The sequence below is a fragment of the Oncorhynchus clarkii genome, chromosome 23, assembly GCF_045791955.1.
Source record: "Oncorhynchus clarkii lewisi isolate Uvic-CL-2024 chromosome 23, UVic_Ocla_1.0, whole genome shotgun sequence".
NCBI classification, from domain to species: domain Eukaryota; kingdom Metazoa; phylum Chordata; class Actinopteri; order Salmoniformes; family Salmonidae; genus Oncorhynchus; species Oncorhynchus clarkii.
Genome location: NC_092169.1, coordinates 35145001 through 35162613, shown reverse-complemented (window position 1 = coordinate 35162613; position 17613 = coordinate 35145001). Strand labels below are relative to the sequence as shown.

Below are 17613 nucleotides of genomic sequence, written 5' to 3'. Positions count from 1 at the left end.
CATTGAGGGAATGATTCCTTTGAAATCAATGAAAGCTGCTATACTGCCCATGTTGTGCTCGCGTTGCATTACGTCCAATGGCAGCGTCCAAGTTCAAATATCACAGAGGTTCACTTCTTGGTGGCTGACACGTGTTCATTCAATCTTGTGAATTTTGGTTGCATCCCCCCTTCCCCTCTGCTCCTCTCCTCTTCCCCTCTGCTCCTCTCCTCCTCGTCTTTCCTTCTGCTCCTCTCCTCTTCTCCTCTGCTCCTCTCCTCTTCCCCTCTGCTCCTCTCCTCTTCCCCTCTGCTCCTCTCCTCCTCGTCTTTCCTTCTGCTCCTCTCCTCTTCTCCTCTGCTCCTCTCCTCTTCCCCTCTGCTCCTCTCCTCTTCCCCTCTGCTCCTCTCCTCCTCGTCTTTCCTTCTGCTCCTCTCCTCTTCTCCTCTGCTCCTCTCCTCTTCCCCTCTGCTCCTCTCCTCTTCTCCTCTGCCCCTCTCCTCTTCCCCTCTGCTCCTCTCCTCCTCGTCTTTCCTTCTGCTCCTCTCCTCTTCCCCTCTGCTCCTCTCCTCTTCCCCTCTGCTCCTCTCCTCTTCCCCTCTGCTCCTCTCCTCTTCTCCTCTGCTCCTCTCCTCTTCCCCTCTGCTCCTCTCCTCTTCCCCTCTGGTCCTCTCCTCTTCTCCTCTGCTCCTCTCCTCTTCCCCTCTGCTCCTCTCCTCTTCCCCTCTGCTCCTCTCCTCCTCGTCTTTCCTTCTGCTCCTCTCCTCTTCTCCTCTGCTCCTCTCCTCTTCTCTTCTGCTCCTCTCCTCCTCGTCTTTCCTTCTGCTCCGCTCCTCTCCCCCTCTGCTCCTCCTCTCCTTTCCGCTTCTCCTCTGCTCCTCTTCTCCTCTGCTCCTCTCCTCTTCCCCTCTCCTCTTCTCCTCTGCTCCTCTCCTCCTCGTCTTTCCTTCTGCTCCTCTCCTCTTCTCCTCTGCTCCTCCTCTCCTTTCCTCTTCTCCTCTGCTCCTCTCCTCTTCTCCTCTGCTCCTCTCCTCTTCTCCTCTGCTCCTCTTCTCCTCTCCTCTCCTCTTCTCCTCTGCTCCTCTCCTCTTCTCCTCTGCTCCTCTCCTCCTCATCTTTCCTTCTGCTCCTCTCCTCTTTCCCTCTGCTCCTCTCAACTTCCCCTCTGCTCCTCTCCTCTTCTCCTCTGCTCCTCTCCTCCTCGTCTTTCCTTCTGCTCCTCTCCTCTTTCCCTCTGCTTCTCTCAACTTCCACTCTCCTCCTCTCCTCTTCCCCTCTGCTCCTCTCCACTCTCGAAACAACGCGTTCGTGTAGAAGGTAGAACGTCACATTGGCTGATGGCATCGCAGCCCTTCTAGTCGAGCTGAAGAGTTACCTTCTCTACTGTTGTCACCCTCTCTTTCTGATTCTCTCTCTCCCTCTCCTTTCTTTTTCTTCTAGCTATCTAGTGCTGTCTCTCCCCTCCCCCATCCTCCCCCTCTCTCTCTCTTCCTAGTTGAGAGGGATACCGTCTAGCCCTATCCCAGAGTTGTCTTCATTAGTCCATCCCAGCCTGGATGAAGTGATGGTGGAGGGTAGAGGGGGTAGCTCTCAGTGAACTAGACAGACAGACACAGAGTGAAGATGAATACATGCCCTGTCCCACATTGGAGCAGATGAAAGTTTGTGTGTGCGTGTATGTGTCTGTGAGTGTCTGTGTCTGTGTGCCCTACCTAAAGCCTGTAGCAGCCAGTCCAGGGAGATAGATTAGTTGGATGAACTATTATAGCTGCTATATTTCAGCAGTCAGAGCTGACAGTGAGATAAACCAGTAGAGAGAGAGAGTGGTGTGTGTGTGTGTGTGTGTGTGTGTGTGTGTGTGTGTGTGTGTGTGTGTGTGTGTGTGTGTGTGTGTGTGTGTGTGTGTGTGTGTGTGTGTGTGTGTGTGTGTGTGTGTGTGTGTGTGTGTGTGTGTGTGTGTGTGTGTGTGTGTGTGTGTGTGTGTGTGTGTGTGTGTCTGGCTGTGGGGGTGGACAGGAGCAGATGCTTTAGCCCTCATCCCAAATGGCACCCTATTCATTAGTGCAAAACTTTTGACCAGACCATATGGGTCCTATTCAAAAATAGTGTACTACATAGGAAACAGGGTGCCATTAGGGATACTGCCTTAGTCTCTAGATTGAGTCCATTAAATGAGAACTTCCTCCATTAGGAAGTCTAAACTGTGATTACACACGCCCGCCCGCCCACCCACCCACCCACCTACTGAGAGGAAGAGCCAATAAACAGCCTTCATGACCTTCACCGGTACTTCCCCTTCCCCAGGCTTTATTATATTTTTCTGTTTGTTTGTGTCTGTGTGTGTGCTCGCGGGTCTACATGTGTGATGTGATATTTTGTATGTATTTAATTGAGCCTTCCTTGAATGGGTTCCTTAACCCTCAGCTCACAATGGGAGCAGGTGAGGAGGGTAAGTTTGCGTCCCAAATGGCACCCTATTTCCTACATAGTGCATTGCCTTTGACCAGAAGTTGTAAGTAATATGGTGCCATTTGGGACAAAGTCCAATATCACACATAATTTGCATCATCACAGATTGAAAAGCATCTATACAGCCACTATACCATGTCTACATAATAACACCTGGAAGGATTTCAGAGAAAGTGCAGTGTGGCTTCCTGCACTCTAACAATTGCTGGGTTGTTTGGTTGACCCATTTGCTTGGTTACAGACATTGGGTCAATTAGTTGAGTTGTTTTCTTTGAAAACCACTGGGTTATCAATGCTGTGTGCTGGGTTATTGATGCTGGGTGCTGGGTTATTGATGCTGGGTGCTGGGTTATTGATGCTGGGTGCTGGGTCATTGATGCTGGGTGCTGGGTTATTGATGCTGGGTGCTGGGTTATTGAGGCTGGGTGCTGGGTTATCAATGCTGTGTGCTGGGTTATTGATGCTGGGTGCTGGGTTATTGATGCTGGGTGCTGGGTTATTGATGCTGGGTGCTGGGTTATCGATGCTGGGTGCTGGGTTATTGATGCTGGGTTATCGAGATATGACCCAACGAGTCAGTTCAAAATAATTGGGGTGTGGCTTAGCAGGGGCATGGCTGTCGTATAGTTATTTCTGGCCACCCGTGAGAGTAAATGTGATTCTGGTTCATCTGTTCTGTTGTATTGTTAACATATGTTAATGTTGAACAATGACAGTTTTGTAGCTTTAAAGAGGCTTACACAACTGTATGGGTTTCTTAAGAGCCTAAGCAAATCACAATAACCGATGCTGTACAGGTGTGACAGAAATGATTGGTATTTCAATGATAACAAAGGCTGTTCAGGTGTGACATAAATGATTGGTATTTCACTGATAACCAAGGCTGTACATGTGTGACAGACGGGTGGTATTTCACTGATAACCAAGTCTGTACAGGCGTGACAGAAGGATCTGGTATTTCACTGATAACCAACGCTGTACAGGTGTGACAGAACGGGTGGTATTTCACTGATAACCAAGGCTGTTCAGGTGTGACAGACGGGTGGTATTTCACTGATAACCAAGGCTGTACAGGTGTGACAGACGGGTGGTATTTCACTGATAACCAAGGTTGTATAGGTGTGGCAGACGGGTGGTATTTCACTGATAACCAAGGCTGTACAGGCGTGACAGAAAGGATTGGTATTTCAATGATAACCAAGGCTGTTCAGGCGTGACGTTCGGGTGGTATTTCCCTGATAACCAAGGCTGTACAGGTGTTACAGACGGGTGGTATTTCACTGATAACCAAGGCTGTATAGGTGTGACAGACGGGTGGTATTTCACTAATAACCAAGGATGTATAGGTGTGACAGACATGTGGTATTTCACTAATAACCAAGGCTGTATAGGTGTGACAGACGGGTGGTATTTCCCTGATAACCAAGGCTGTACAGGTGTGACAGACGGGTGGTATTTCACTGATAACCAAGGCTGTACAGGTGTGACAGACGGGTGGTATTTCACTGATAACCAAGGCTGTACAGGTGTGACAGACGGGTGGTATTTCACTGATAACCAAGGCTGTATAGGTGTGACAGACATGTGGTATTTCACTAATAACCAAGGCTGTATAGGTGTGACAGACGGGTGGTATTTCACTGATAACCAAGGCTGTACAGGTGTGACAGGCGGGTGGTATTTCCCTGATAACCAAGGCTGTACAGGTGTTACAGACGGGTGGTATTTCACTGATAACCAAGGCTGTATAGGTGTGACAGACATGTGGTATTTCACTGATCACCAAGGCTGTATAGGTGTGACAGACAGGTGGTATTTCACTAATAACCAAGGCTGTACAGGTGTTACAGACGGGTGGTATTTCACTGATAACCAAGGCTGTACAGGTGTGACAGACGGGTGGTATTTCATTGATAACCAAGGTTGTATAGGTGTGGCAGACGGGTGGTATTTCACTAATAACCAAGGCTGTACAGGTGTAACAGACGGGTGGTATTTCACTGATAACCAAGGCTGTACAGGTGTGACAGACGGGTGGTATTTCACTGATAACCAAGGCTGTACAGGTGTTACAGACGGGTGGTATTTCACTGATAACCAAGGCTGTACAGGTGTGACAGACGGGTGGTATTTCACTGATAACCAAGGCTGTACAGGTGTTACAGACGGGTGGTATTTCACTGATAACCAAGGCTGTATAGGTGTGACAGACGGGTGGTATTTCACTGATAACCAAGGCTGTACAGGCGTGACAGAAGGGTCTGGTATTTCACTGATAACCAAGGCTGTACAGGCGTGACAGAATGGTCTGGTATTTCACCAACCAAAAGGGTAACCCACTTCCAAAATGAGCACCTCCCTACACAAAACAATATCTGGAACACACACACACACACACTGTAAAAAAAAGCTGTGTGTTGCGCCTCACATTCCGTGAAGTGGTGTAAAGCAGATAAATTAAATCAATGGCAGTAAAGATGAGGTAAGATGCTGTGTGTGTGCATGTGTGTGTGTGTGCTTGCATGCTTGCGTGTTTGAGGTACAATGTGGTAAGATACTGATCCTGGCAATCAGCATGATCTGCTCAGCATTTTTATTCCTACTAATGGTCAGCACCACGGGCACAGCTCCAAGCGTCAGATTTTTGAGACCATCATTCTGTCTGAGAAGGAAGGCTCGGTGACACTACCTGGAAACACACACACTTCACAGATGACGGCACAACTACTCCAGGGGTGATGTTCTGTGGTTTACCCTGTGCTGCTCATCATTCTGTCAGACATAGGAGGCCCTCTAAGGTGACACTAGCCTGGTCCCAGATTGGTTTGGATTGTCATGACACGGTCATATCCATGTCATAATATGTCATAACAGCTTTAAATATATCTTAGATTTTAGATTTTTCAATGTAGCCACCCTTTGCCTTAATGACAGCTTTGCACACTATTGGCATTCTCTCAACCAGCTTCACCTGGAATGCCTTTCCAACAGTCTTGAAGGAGTTCCCACATATGCTGAGCACTTGATTGCTGCTTTTCCTTCACTCGTCGGTCCAACTCCTCCCAAAACATTTCAATTGGGTTGAGGTCGGGTGATTGTGGAGGCCAGGTCATCTGATGCAGCACTCCATCACTCTCCTTCTTGATCAAATAGCCCTTACACAGCATGGATGTGTGTTGGGTCATTGTCCTGTTGAAAACAAATTATAGTCCCACTAAGCTCAAACCAGATGGGATGGTGTATCGCTGCAGAATGCTGTGGTAGCCATGCTACTTAAGTGTGCCTTAAATTCTAAATAAATCACAGACAGTGTCACCAGCAAAGCACCCCCACAACATCACACCTCCTCCTCCATGCTTCATGGTGGGAACCACACATGCGTAAATCATCCGTTTATTTGGACTCATCAGACCTAAGGACACATTTCCACCAGTCTAATGTCCATTGGTTGTGTTTCTTGGTCCAAGCAAGTCTCTTATTATTATTAGTAGTGGTTTTCTTTGCAGCAATTCAACCACGAAGGCCTGATTCACACAGTCTCCTCTGAACAGTTGATTTGGATATTTGTCTGTTACTTGAACTCTGTGAAGTAATTATTTGGGCTGCAATTTCTGGTAAATCTGAGTCTTCCTTCCTGTAGCGGTCCTCATGAGAGCCACTTTCATCATAGCGCTTGATGGCTTTTGCGACTGCACTTAAAGTAATGATGACTGTCGTTTATCTTTGCTTATTTGAGCTGCTCTTGCCATAATATGGACTTTGTATCTTCTGTATACCACTCCAACCTTGTCACAACACAACTGATTGTCTCAAATGCATTAAGAAGGAAAGAAATTCACAAATTTCACAAGGCACACCTGTAAATTGAAATGCATTCCAGGTGACTACCTCATGAAGCTGGTTGAGAGAATGCCAAGATTGTGCAAAGCTGTCATCAAGGCAAAGGGTGGCTACTTTGAAAAATCTCAAATATATTTTGATTTGTTTAACAGTTTTTTTGGTTACTACCTTATTCCATATGTCATCACTATTATTCTACAATGTTTAGAATAAATACATAAAAACCCTGTAATGATTAGGTGTCTCCAAACTTTGACTGGTACTGTATATGGAAAAATACACATTTTAAAATGTTGATCAATCGATTGGTCTAAAGAACAGATGACATTCGGTCTACCAATATTTTGTTTAGTTGGGGACAGCCCTAAACATTCCTAAAACATAATTTGACATTGATACTGTTGCCGCTTCCTGTATTTTTGATTTATAGCCGAGTGACAATACACCATTTTTAAAAGAGTTCATACTGTTTTGTACACTCATTGAAAATTGTGATATGTTGAAGACCAAGCGATTACAGTAACTCCGTGAACACGTGTCCAACTTCTGTTCAGATGACTTGTATTTTTTACATTTAGTACCTTATAAACTGCTCATGCACCAACGTTTACCAAGTGGTCATTAGAGACTGAAATTGATTAGCTTGCTCTAACGTAATCAATAGCATTCACAAATTGATCACGCATAACAATATAACTGGCAGACAATTATAAGTTAGTGTAAAAAACTTTACAGTATTGTCGTGTCTTTACTATCATTAAATGTGAAGAGTGTTATTTTATCAAATTAATTCTCTATGTGTAATTAAAATTATGTGATTAAACATATCATGTAAACAAAATTAACCAGGAAGTCGGGGCACGAAGGAAAATGTCAATTTACAGAGCTATAATTTTCCAATTATAAAAAATAATATCTGATCGATTAGTCATTCTCATTAATGTATTATTACCTTGTTAGTCTCATTCCAAACATTGTAAAATTATTGTTTATCTGCACAAACCCTAGCATAAATTATAAATAAGCAATATACAAATTGGCTTCATTATTTATTTACTAACTAAATAATCACAGAAAAACATCACAAACAGTAGATATTGGTTACTAACAGTGATAGAAAAGTCCCTAGTGGGCTAAGCTGATATGACAGCTTGGTAGACAAAAGGAAAAGGGTGGGACTGAGAAAGAGCGGGAAAGACAAATGGATTCACTACACACAGTCTATAATTATATTAATTGAAATGCTAATCCTTTGCACATGAACAGCCGCTCATTAGAGAATAATTGCAATGTATATATATTTACACCCACATGTTGTTGTCTTCTCTGTTGGAATCATCAATCGTCCTGTAGGGTTCATCAGAGTCTCTGGTTAATTCAAGTCACAAAGCCATTGAAGTCACAAAGTATTTTATGGTTGTAGGTGGTTAGAATGGATACTTCAGAGTACCATTCAGAAGTCTTCCCTATAGAATATTTGCTTCGGAGGTTGTCGGGATGCTCATTCTAGGTTTACGTAATTTCTAGCTGCAGACTAGCAATTTGTGTCATCTAGAATTTGCTCTTTCTGTTGTGAATCGATAGTCTCAGAGTTGAACCATTTCCAGCCAATGCTCCACATGGGATGGTCTTCTAGTCGTATGGTTTGAATGGTCTTAACCATTCGAGACATCTGGCCTACCATGCGTCTCTTTACACAGTGTCCAAAGAAGGGCCAGACTGGTAATAGAGGTTGCAACATTGGCGGCGGATCATTTTTAGAAAGAGAGGGTCCAGATTGTCTAGCCCAGCTGATTTGTACGGGTCCAGGATTTGCAGCTCTTTCAGAACATCTTCTATCTGGATTTGGGTTAAGGAGAAGCTGGGGAGGCTTGGGCAAGTAGCTGCGTGGGGTGCGGAGCTGTTGGCCAGGGTTGGGGTAAGGATCCTAGGACTAAACACCTCCCTGCAACTGGATCCTGGACTTCCTGACGGGCCGCCCCCAGGTGGTGAGGGTAGGGTACAACACATCTGCCACGCTGTTCCTCAACACTGGAGCCCCCCAGGGGTGCGTGCTCAGTCCCCTCCTGTACTCCCTGTTCACCCACAACTGCATGGCCAGGCATGACTCCAACACTATCATAAAGTTTGCAGATGACACAAAAGGTGGTAGTCCTGATCACCGACAATGACGAGACAGCCTACAGGAAGGAGGTCAGAGACCTGGCCGGGTGGTGCCAGAATAACAACCTATCCCTCAACGTAACCAAGACTAAGGAGATGATTGTGGACTACCGGAAAATGAGGACCGAGCACGCCCCCATTCTCATCGATGAGGCTGTAGTGGAGCAGGTTGAGAGCTTCAAGTTCCTTGGTGTCCACATCACCAACAAACTAGAATGGTCCAAACACAACAAGAAAGTCGTGAAGAGAGCACGACAAAGCCTATTCAGGAAACTAAAATAGATGTGGCATGGGTCCTGAGATCTTCAAAAGGTTCTACAGCTGGAACATCGAGAGCATCCTGACTGGTTGCATCACTGCCTGGTACGGCAATTCCTCGGCCTCCGGCCGCAAGGTGTAACCGGTGTGAAATGGCAAGCAAGTTAGCGGTGGTGAGCGCTAATAGCGTTTCAATAGGTGAGGTCACTTGCTCTGAGACCTTGAAGTAGTGGTTCCCCTTGCTCTGCAAGGGCCTCTGCTTTTGTGGAGCGATGGGTAACGATGACTCGTGGGTGACTGTTGTTGATGTGTGCAGAGGGTCCATGGTTCGAGCCCGGATATGGGCGAGGGGACGGACTAAAGTTATACTGTTACAAAGGCACTACAGAGAGTAGTGCATACGGCCCAGTACATCATTGGGGCTAAGCTGCCTGCCATCCAGGACCTCTACACCAGGAAGTGTCATAGGAAGGCCCTACAAATTGTCAAAGACCATAGCCATCCCAGTCATAGACTGTTCTCTCTACTACTGAATGGCAAGCAGTACCGGAGTGCCAAGTTTAGGACAAAAAGGCTTCTCAACAGTTTTTACCCCCAAGCCACAAGACTCCTGAACATGTAATCTAATGGCTACCTGGACTATTTGCATTGTGTGCCCCCCCAACCCCTCTTTTACGCTGCTGCTACTCTCTGTTTATCATATATGCATAGTCACTTTAACCATATCTACATGTACATACTACCTCAATCAGCCCGACTCACCGTTGCCTGTATTTAGCCTTGCTACTGTTATAGCCTCGCTACTGTATATAGCCTCACTACTATTATTTTTCACTGTCTTTTTACTGTTGTTTTATTTCTTTACTTACCTATTGTTCACCTAATACCTTTTTTGCACTGTTGGTTAGAGCCTGTAAGTAAGCATTTCACTGTTGTATTTTGCGCACGTGACAAATACTTTTTGATTTGATTTGAAGTCCATACAACTTTCTTCAAAGTCTCGCACCTGGACAGATTAGATTAGAATCTGCATTCTTTGGGGTCTCATGTGGTGCAACACAGTCTGGGGAGAGTAAACTGGGTTTTCTCCTGGGTCCAGGTGGGAGCCAGTCAGCAGCCAGCCTCTCTTTCTCCCCCAAGACCCTCCTCCCCATAAACACACAGTATTCCTAGTGAAGGACTGTTCTCTCTCTCTCTCTCTCTCTCTCTCTCTCTCTCTCTCTCTCTCTCTCTCTCTCAAGCTTGATACACAGTCTGTATCAACACCTGAACAGGTGAGAGAACTTCACTGAGAGCAGGTTGATCCATGCTTCTTCTAAGTCTTATCTTGAACAGGTGCATGGTGAACTAACCAGGTTTTTCTCCAGAACCCAGGTATAGCCAGCCAGGAGCCAGCCTATCCTCTTCCCTCAAAATCCCTCTCCCCAGACGCACACATCAGGTCATCTGCACTGACTGTATGTCCCTCTCGTTAAGACCAAAATGTAAATATACAATCAACAGTGATGGACTGTTCTCTCTCCTGTAGAGCTGGATACACAGTCCATATGAAACTCTCCTAAGTATCAACACCTGGACAGATGAGAACATTTCTCTACGAGCTGGGCCTACATTCTCCTGAGCCCCTGTCTGCTCACTTTGACCCAGTCAGCCAGCCAGCCTCCCTTTTCTCCCAAGACCCCTCTCTCCAGACACACAGCCTCTTCAGTGAAGCTGATTATTAAGTCTGTATGAAACATTTCTCCTTAGAAGACACCTGGACATAGAACTACTCAGACCAGGGCCTCCATTTTCCTGAGTCTCAGTATGATGTCCTCATCTGGAACAGGTGCATAGTGAACTGGGTTTTCTCTAGTATAACCATCCAGGAAGCAGGCAGGTCATGGAAGACAGAGCACAGCACAGCCTACATCCCTCCATCTACCCTTCCTCCCCCAGGGCCCTTCTCTCCCCAGACACACACAGCCCCCATCCCTCCATCTTCACATCCATCTACCCCCTTCCCATAGGAACCCTCTCCTCTCTCCCTAGACACCCACAGCTCTCTCTGGGTAACATCAGTGTGGGGGCTAGTGCCTGGATAATTTATTATCCATGACTGCTGTGGGAGACACTGTGTGGTGGGAGACCAGCTAGAATGGAGGGTAGATAGAGCATATCTACATCCCAAATAGCACTCTATTCCCTATCCAGTGCAGTACGTTTGACCAGGGCCCATACGGCTGTAGTCAAAAGTACTGGACTATGTAGGGAATAGGGTGCCATTTGGGACACACACCATATCCCAGCTAAAGGAGATGGAAACTTCTCTTCTTACCAGGCAGTATGTCATGAGTGGAGCTGCACCAAAAACAGGATGAACCCCAAATAGCACCCGTTTCCTTATAAAGTGTGCTACCTTTGACCAAGGCCCGTAGAACTAGGCAAAGGTAGTACACTATATATAGGGACGTCAAAGGTTCAGGCTTCTGCACAAAACAAACAGAAACTCTAGTCTCTACAGCGCCGGTTAAATTGTGTTTAAGAGCATTTTTGAACTCTCTAAATGGTTTAACTTCTTGACCATACTTGAGACGCAGACGTCTCAAGTATGCACCTGGAAATGCAAATGCGCTACGCTAAATGCTAAATGTACTCGTTACAACTCAATCTTTGATCAAAATTCACAAGCAGGGTATTGAATTAAAGCTACACTCGTTGTGAACCTAGCCAGCAAGTCAGATTTTTAAAATGCTTTTCGGCGAAAGCATGAGAAGCTATTATCTGATAGCATGCACCCCCCAAAATGCCAGCACGACACGTAAACAACAGATTTTGCGGTAGCCGGCGCTACCCAAAACGCAGAAATAAAATATAAAACATTCATTACCTTTGACGAGCTTCTTTCTTGGCACTCCTATATGCCCCATAAACATCACTATTGGGTCTTTTTTTCGTTTAAATCGGTCCATATATACCCAAAATAGCTTTGTATGGAAGCTGTGTCATTCAGAAAAAAACATTGTTTTTAAACGCTGCGTAATTTTTTTAAATTAAAAAAGTCGACGATAAACTTTCACAAAACACTTCGAAATCCTTTTGTAATCCAACTTTAGGTATTAGTAAACGTTTATAATCTATCAAAATGATTACAGGGCGATGTATTTTCAATAGGTCTTCGCTTGCAAATCAATGGCTGCTAATGTCTTCATCAACAACATCCGGGTGAAGACTGGGAAAATGGATGCCAGATAGATGGATTTTCCAACAATTAATTCAATTGAAAATGACGACAATGGCGACATCGTGTGGAATCTGTATGAATTGCAGGCAGGTCGATATTAAATTCTGTTCTCTTTTAACAACTCGTGGAAGTGACTTATGGAAATTATTTTTAGCTTTCAGAGAGCAGTTTTTCTTGCGTTTTTCAATGAAACACACTATCTGTTATAGTCACAGCCGTGATTTAACCAGTTTTATAAACTTCAGAGTGTTTTCTATCCACACATACTAATCATATGCATATACTATATTCCTGGCATGAGTAGCAGGACGCTGAAAAGTTGCGCGATTTTTAACAGAATTTTCGAAAAAGTAGGGGGTAGAAGTAAGAGGTTTTAAATGACTGAGAAATAGATGTCATTGTTGCAATAGTTTGTGAGTGGGCAGCATTCATCCTCAATTGACATGTTGAATTATTTTGCCATATTACATTATGTTTTGCCTAATTTCCCTAATGTGGACAGTTTGTGTTACTACACTATAAAAGTAAACAGTTGTTTTTACGGTAACTTACTGGCAGCCAGTTACCTGTAAGTTACTGTAAAAAAAAAGGACAGTAATGTACTGTTAATACAACGTTTCATTGGAATTTATGGTAACATACTGTAATGACGTGGCCCATTCTGAATGTAGGTCGTACCCCCCCCCCCCCCCCCCCCTCCCGGTTTAGTACCTCAGGTCATTAATACCGGGTAGAAACTACCATGCAGTATAGAGGTAAAGAGCCTAGAGAGAGCAAAGAAAGACTTGGCCAAACTCCTAAATCCCCAAAATGGGAGAATTAAACATTATTTCTACCTATGAGAATGTGGGAATGGTCCGTGGACACTTAAGGGACAGTCATGTTGAGTGTGTTTCATGTGGTGATCTCATGAAGGACAGGAAATATACAGAACTGTACCTCTGAATGTATCCATTTCTCAATTATGGGGTTTGCATCTAATTCTTGTATAAAAATGAATGAGTAAAGATGAAACTATTTGTGAAATTAGAGAATTGTCTTCCATATTATTATTATAATGTATTATTTTTACCTTTATTTAACTAGGCAAGTCAGTTAAGAACAAATTCTTATTTTCAATGACGGCTTTGGAACAGTGGGCTAACTGCCTTGTTCAGGGGCAAAACTACAGATTTTGACCTTGTCAGCTCGGTGATTCGATCTTGCAACCTTTCGTTACAAGTCCAATGCTCTAACCACTAGGTTACACTAGGTGACTAGATAGTCAGTGGCCACGCCCCCGTGAGGCAAGCCATTACATCAGTTATCATGGAACTGCCTTTTCTACTGAAATACTACCATGTGACGAAAGGTATATTTCATGTTTAACCTCTCTGGGATATGTGGGACGCTAGTGTCCCACCTGGCCAAAAGCCAGTGAAAATACAGTACGCCAAATTCAAATAAATTACTATAAAAATCAAACTTCCATGAAATCACACATGCAAGATACCAAATTAAAGCTACACTTGTTGTGAATCCAGCATGTCAGATTTCAAAAAGGCTTTTCGGCGAAAGTAAACTATGTTATTATCTGAGGATAGCACCTCCGTAAACAAAGACAGAAAAACATATTTCAACCCTGCAGGCGCGACACAAAACGCAGAAATAAAGATATAATTAATGCCTTACCTTTGACAAGCTTCTTTTGTTGGCACTCCAATATGTCCCATAAACATCACAAATGGGACCATTTTATTTCGATTAATTCCGTTGATATATATCCAAATAGTCCATTTATTTGGCGCGTTTGATCCAGAAAACACCGGTTCCGACTGGCGCAATGTGACTACAAAATATCTCAAAAGTTACCTGTAAACTTTGCCAAAACATTTCAAACTACCTTTGTAATACAACTTTAGGTATTTTTTTATGTAAATAATCGCTAAAATTGAAGACGGGATGATCTGTGTTCAATACAGGAGGAAAACAAACTGTAGCTAGCTTTCAGGTCACGCGTCTCTAACAAAGAGTCCTCTTCACTCTAGCCTCGTTCTGAACAGTGTTACTTCTTCATTGCACAAAGGAAAAACCTTAACCAATTTCTAAAGACTGTTGACATCCGGTGGAAGCGATAGGAACTGCAAGAAGGTCCCTTAGAAATCTGGATTCCCAATGAAAGCCCATTGAAAAGAGAGTGACTTCAAACCAAAAAATCTGAATGTTTTGTCCTCGGGGTTTCATCTGCCAAATAAGTTTTGTTATACTCACAGACATGATTCAAACAGTTTTAGAAACATCAGAGTGTTTTCTATCCACATCTACTAATAATATGCAATACTATTCTTCTGGGGATGAGTAGCAGGCAGTTTAATTTGGGCACGCTTTTCATCCAAAATTCAGAATGCTGCCCCCTATCCTAGAGAAGTTAACTAACCTCCAAACAAGCTTCAATGCCATACAACACTCCTTCCGTGGCCTCCAACTGCTCTTAAACGCTTGTAAAACCAAATACATGCTTTTCAACCGTTCTCTGCCCGCACCCGCCCGTCCGACTAGCATCACTATTCTGGACGGTTCTGACTTAGAATATGTGGACAACTACACATACCTAGGTGTCTGGCTAGACTGTAAACTCTCCTTCCAGACTCATATTAAACATCTCCAAATCATAATTAAATCTAGAATCATCTTCCTATTTCGCAACAAAGCCTCCTTCACTCATGCCGCCAAACTTACCCTCGTAAAACAGTCTATCCTACCGATCCTCGACTTCAGCGATGTCATCTACAAAATAGCTTCCAATACTCTACTCAGCAAACTGGATGCAGTCTATCATAGTGCCATCCGTTTTGTCACCAATGCCCCATATACCACCCACCACTGCGACCTGTATGCTCTAGTCAGCTGGCCCTCGCTACATATTCGTCGGCAGACCCACTGGCTCCAGGTCATCCAAAGCCAACACCTCTTTTGGCCGACTTTCCTTCCAGTTCTCTGCTGCCAATGACTGGAACGAATTGCAAACATTTCTGAAGTTGGAGACTTATATCTCTCTCACTAACTTTAAACATCAGCTATCTGAGCAGCAAACCGATCACTGCAGCTGTAGCCCACCCAATCTACCTACCTCATCCCCATATTTTTTAAATGTACTTTTCTGCTCTTTTGCACACCAGTATTTCTACTTGCACATCACCATCTGCTCATCTGTCACTCCAGTGTAATTATAATTACTTCGCTACTATGGCCTATTTATTGCCTTACCTCCTCATGCCATTTGCCCACACTGTATATAGACATTATTTTTTTTCTATTGTGTTATTGACTGTACGCTTGTTTATTCCATGTGTAACTCTGTGTTGTTGTTTGTGTCGCACTGGTTTGCTTTATCTTGGCCAGGTCGCAGTTGTAAATGGGAACTTGTTAAACTGGCCTACCTGGTTAAATAAAGGTGAAATCATTATATATATTTTTTTTTTAATTAGTGATGAGCTTTGAGGGTTCTATGGTGTTGAACGCTGAGCTGTAGTCAATTAATAGCATTCTCACATTGGTGTTCCTTTTGTCCATGTGGGAAAGGGCAGCGTGGAGTGCAATAGAGATTGCAACATCTGTGGATCTGTTTGGGCGTTATGCAAATTCGAGTGGGTCTACGGTTTCTGTGATAATGGTGTTGTTGTGAGCCCTTACCAGCCTTTCAAAACACTTCATGACTACGGACGTGAGTGCTACGGGTCTGTAGTCATTTAGGCAAGTTGCCTTCGTGTTCTTGGGCACAGGGACTATGGTGGTCTGCTTGAAACATGTTTATATTACAGACTCAATCAGGGACATGTTGAAAATGTCAGTGAAGACACTTGCCAGTTGGTCAGCACATTCCCGCAGCACACGTCCTGGTAATCCGTATGGCCCCGCAGCCTTGTGAATGTTGACCTGTTTAAAGGTCTTACTCACGTCGGCTACGGAGAGCGTGATCACATAGTCGTCCCTTCTAGTCAGCTTCACTGTTCATGCCTTGTACATGGGAAAGGTGCTGTGTGGGAAGATTGAGGGAGGCTGTGCTCTGACTCTCGTGGCCTGGCTGGTTCACCTTAGCCTGGGTACCAGTCTGTTCGTGCTATCATTCCACTTTTTACCAGTCCTTAACAAGGAGTGTCAAGAAGGGGAGTGATAGTACAGACAGACTGGTACCCAGGCTAGGTTCACTTAGCCCTGGAGAAAACCAGGTTCACTCTGAACTCTCAGAGATGTTACCAGTGCAGATACTGTACATCATGACTTAGAAGAAAAGTTTTGTATTCCCTTTTAAGGTTTTGTATGGACGTAATAACCAGATTCACTAGAGAAAATGAAAACACTACATATCCTTAGACACACACACACGTTAACCCGGTGAATTAGAACCTTAGTGGGCAGGGATTTACCCAGGGGCCTGGCCAGGCAGGACACACATCAACTAGGAAGGGAAGGAACACTCAGGACAGAACCAGATCACAAATCCACATTATAACACTCTTAGGCATCCTTCCACAGAGGACATGATATAAAACAATAAACCATCCACAGCATAGTGATGGGGTATAACTGTACCCTAGCTGATGATATGAGAGAAATATTCAAGGAAATGTGTCTTATGTGCAGTGTGTCCCCTTACGAAAAAAAGAGTGCAATATAACTGCAGTATGCTGCAACTACTGCATACAAAATACGTTTTTTTAACTGCAGTCATTTTGCAGTGTAATTGCAGTTAGAGTGTAGTATAACTGCAGTTCACTGCAGTTATTCTGCAATTACGGCATTCAAAATACCAGTCGACTGCAGTTACTGCACTGTTACTGCAGTTTCAAAACTGCAATCTTTTTTTGTAAGTGTGTGTGTGTGTCTGACTACTCTGTGGAGGCATTATGAAATTCAAACAGTAGCTAATTTATTTCTTGCTGAGCCTATTTCTGTCAATATTTACTAGCAGCAGGGGCCTCTTGCTTCTGTGGTCAAATAACACTAGCAACGTGTGCAACAGACCCATAAGCTACTGATAATGCATGAGGGTAAAGAGATGTGGAGAGTGAACTGTTTTGGCGTATCTGAGGAAGAAAGAGGACACGTACAGTACACACTTTGTAGCTAGCTGACTTACGTCTCTTTGGCTGACCATGTTTGTGTTTTAGTGAGATTAACATCAGCGGGTGGTTTTCAATGGGTTATGGAAGCTGTATTGGTTTAGTGTAATTCAAATCTGACCTCATGGCGACTTAACTGTGTAAGGTGACATGACACATGGCTGCTGCTAGCCCATCACAGCTAACTAGCCGGCACAACACAGCTAACTAGCCCACCACAGCTGACTAGTGCAACACAACTAACTAGCTAGCACACAACAGATAACTAACTAGTTCAACACAGCTAACTAGCTAGCGCAACACAGTTAACTAGCTAGCACACCACAGCTAACTAGCTAGCACACAACAGCTAACTAGCGCAATACAGCTAACTATCTAGCACACCACAGCCCACTTAGTAGGACTAACACGTATGTGTCTTTCTGTCTCTGTGTTTTCAGTTGACGGCTGCATACACAAAGCGGCAGGCTCCTGTCTGTATGAAGAATGTATCACACTCAACGGCTGTGAAACCGGCAACGCCAAGATCACCTGTGGCTACGACCTACCGGCTAAATGTGAGTACCGTTTAATCCATTA

The 17613-nt window shown here is 44.2% G+C and overlaps 1 protein-coding gene across 2 annotated transcripts in view; it reads left to right on the top strand.

The window, feature by feature from the left end:
- LOC139381901 (mono-ADP ribosylhydrolase 2) overlaps window positions 1–17613 on the top strand; it is a 1192255-nt gene that overhangs the window by 472401 nt on the left and 702241 nt on the right. For both annotated transcript variants that reach the window (XM_071125757.1, XM_071125758.1), the window contains exon 5: window positions 17475–17591. In XM_071125757.1, the coding sequence (XP_070981858.1) occupies window positions 17475–17591 (117 nt within the window). The remainder of the gene's footprint in view (window positions 1–17474; window positions 17592–17613) is intronic.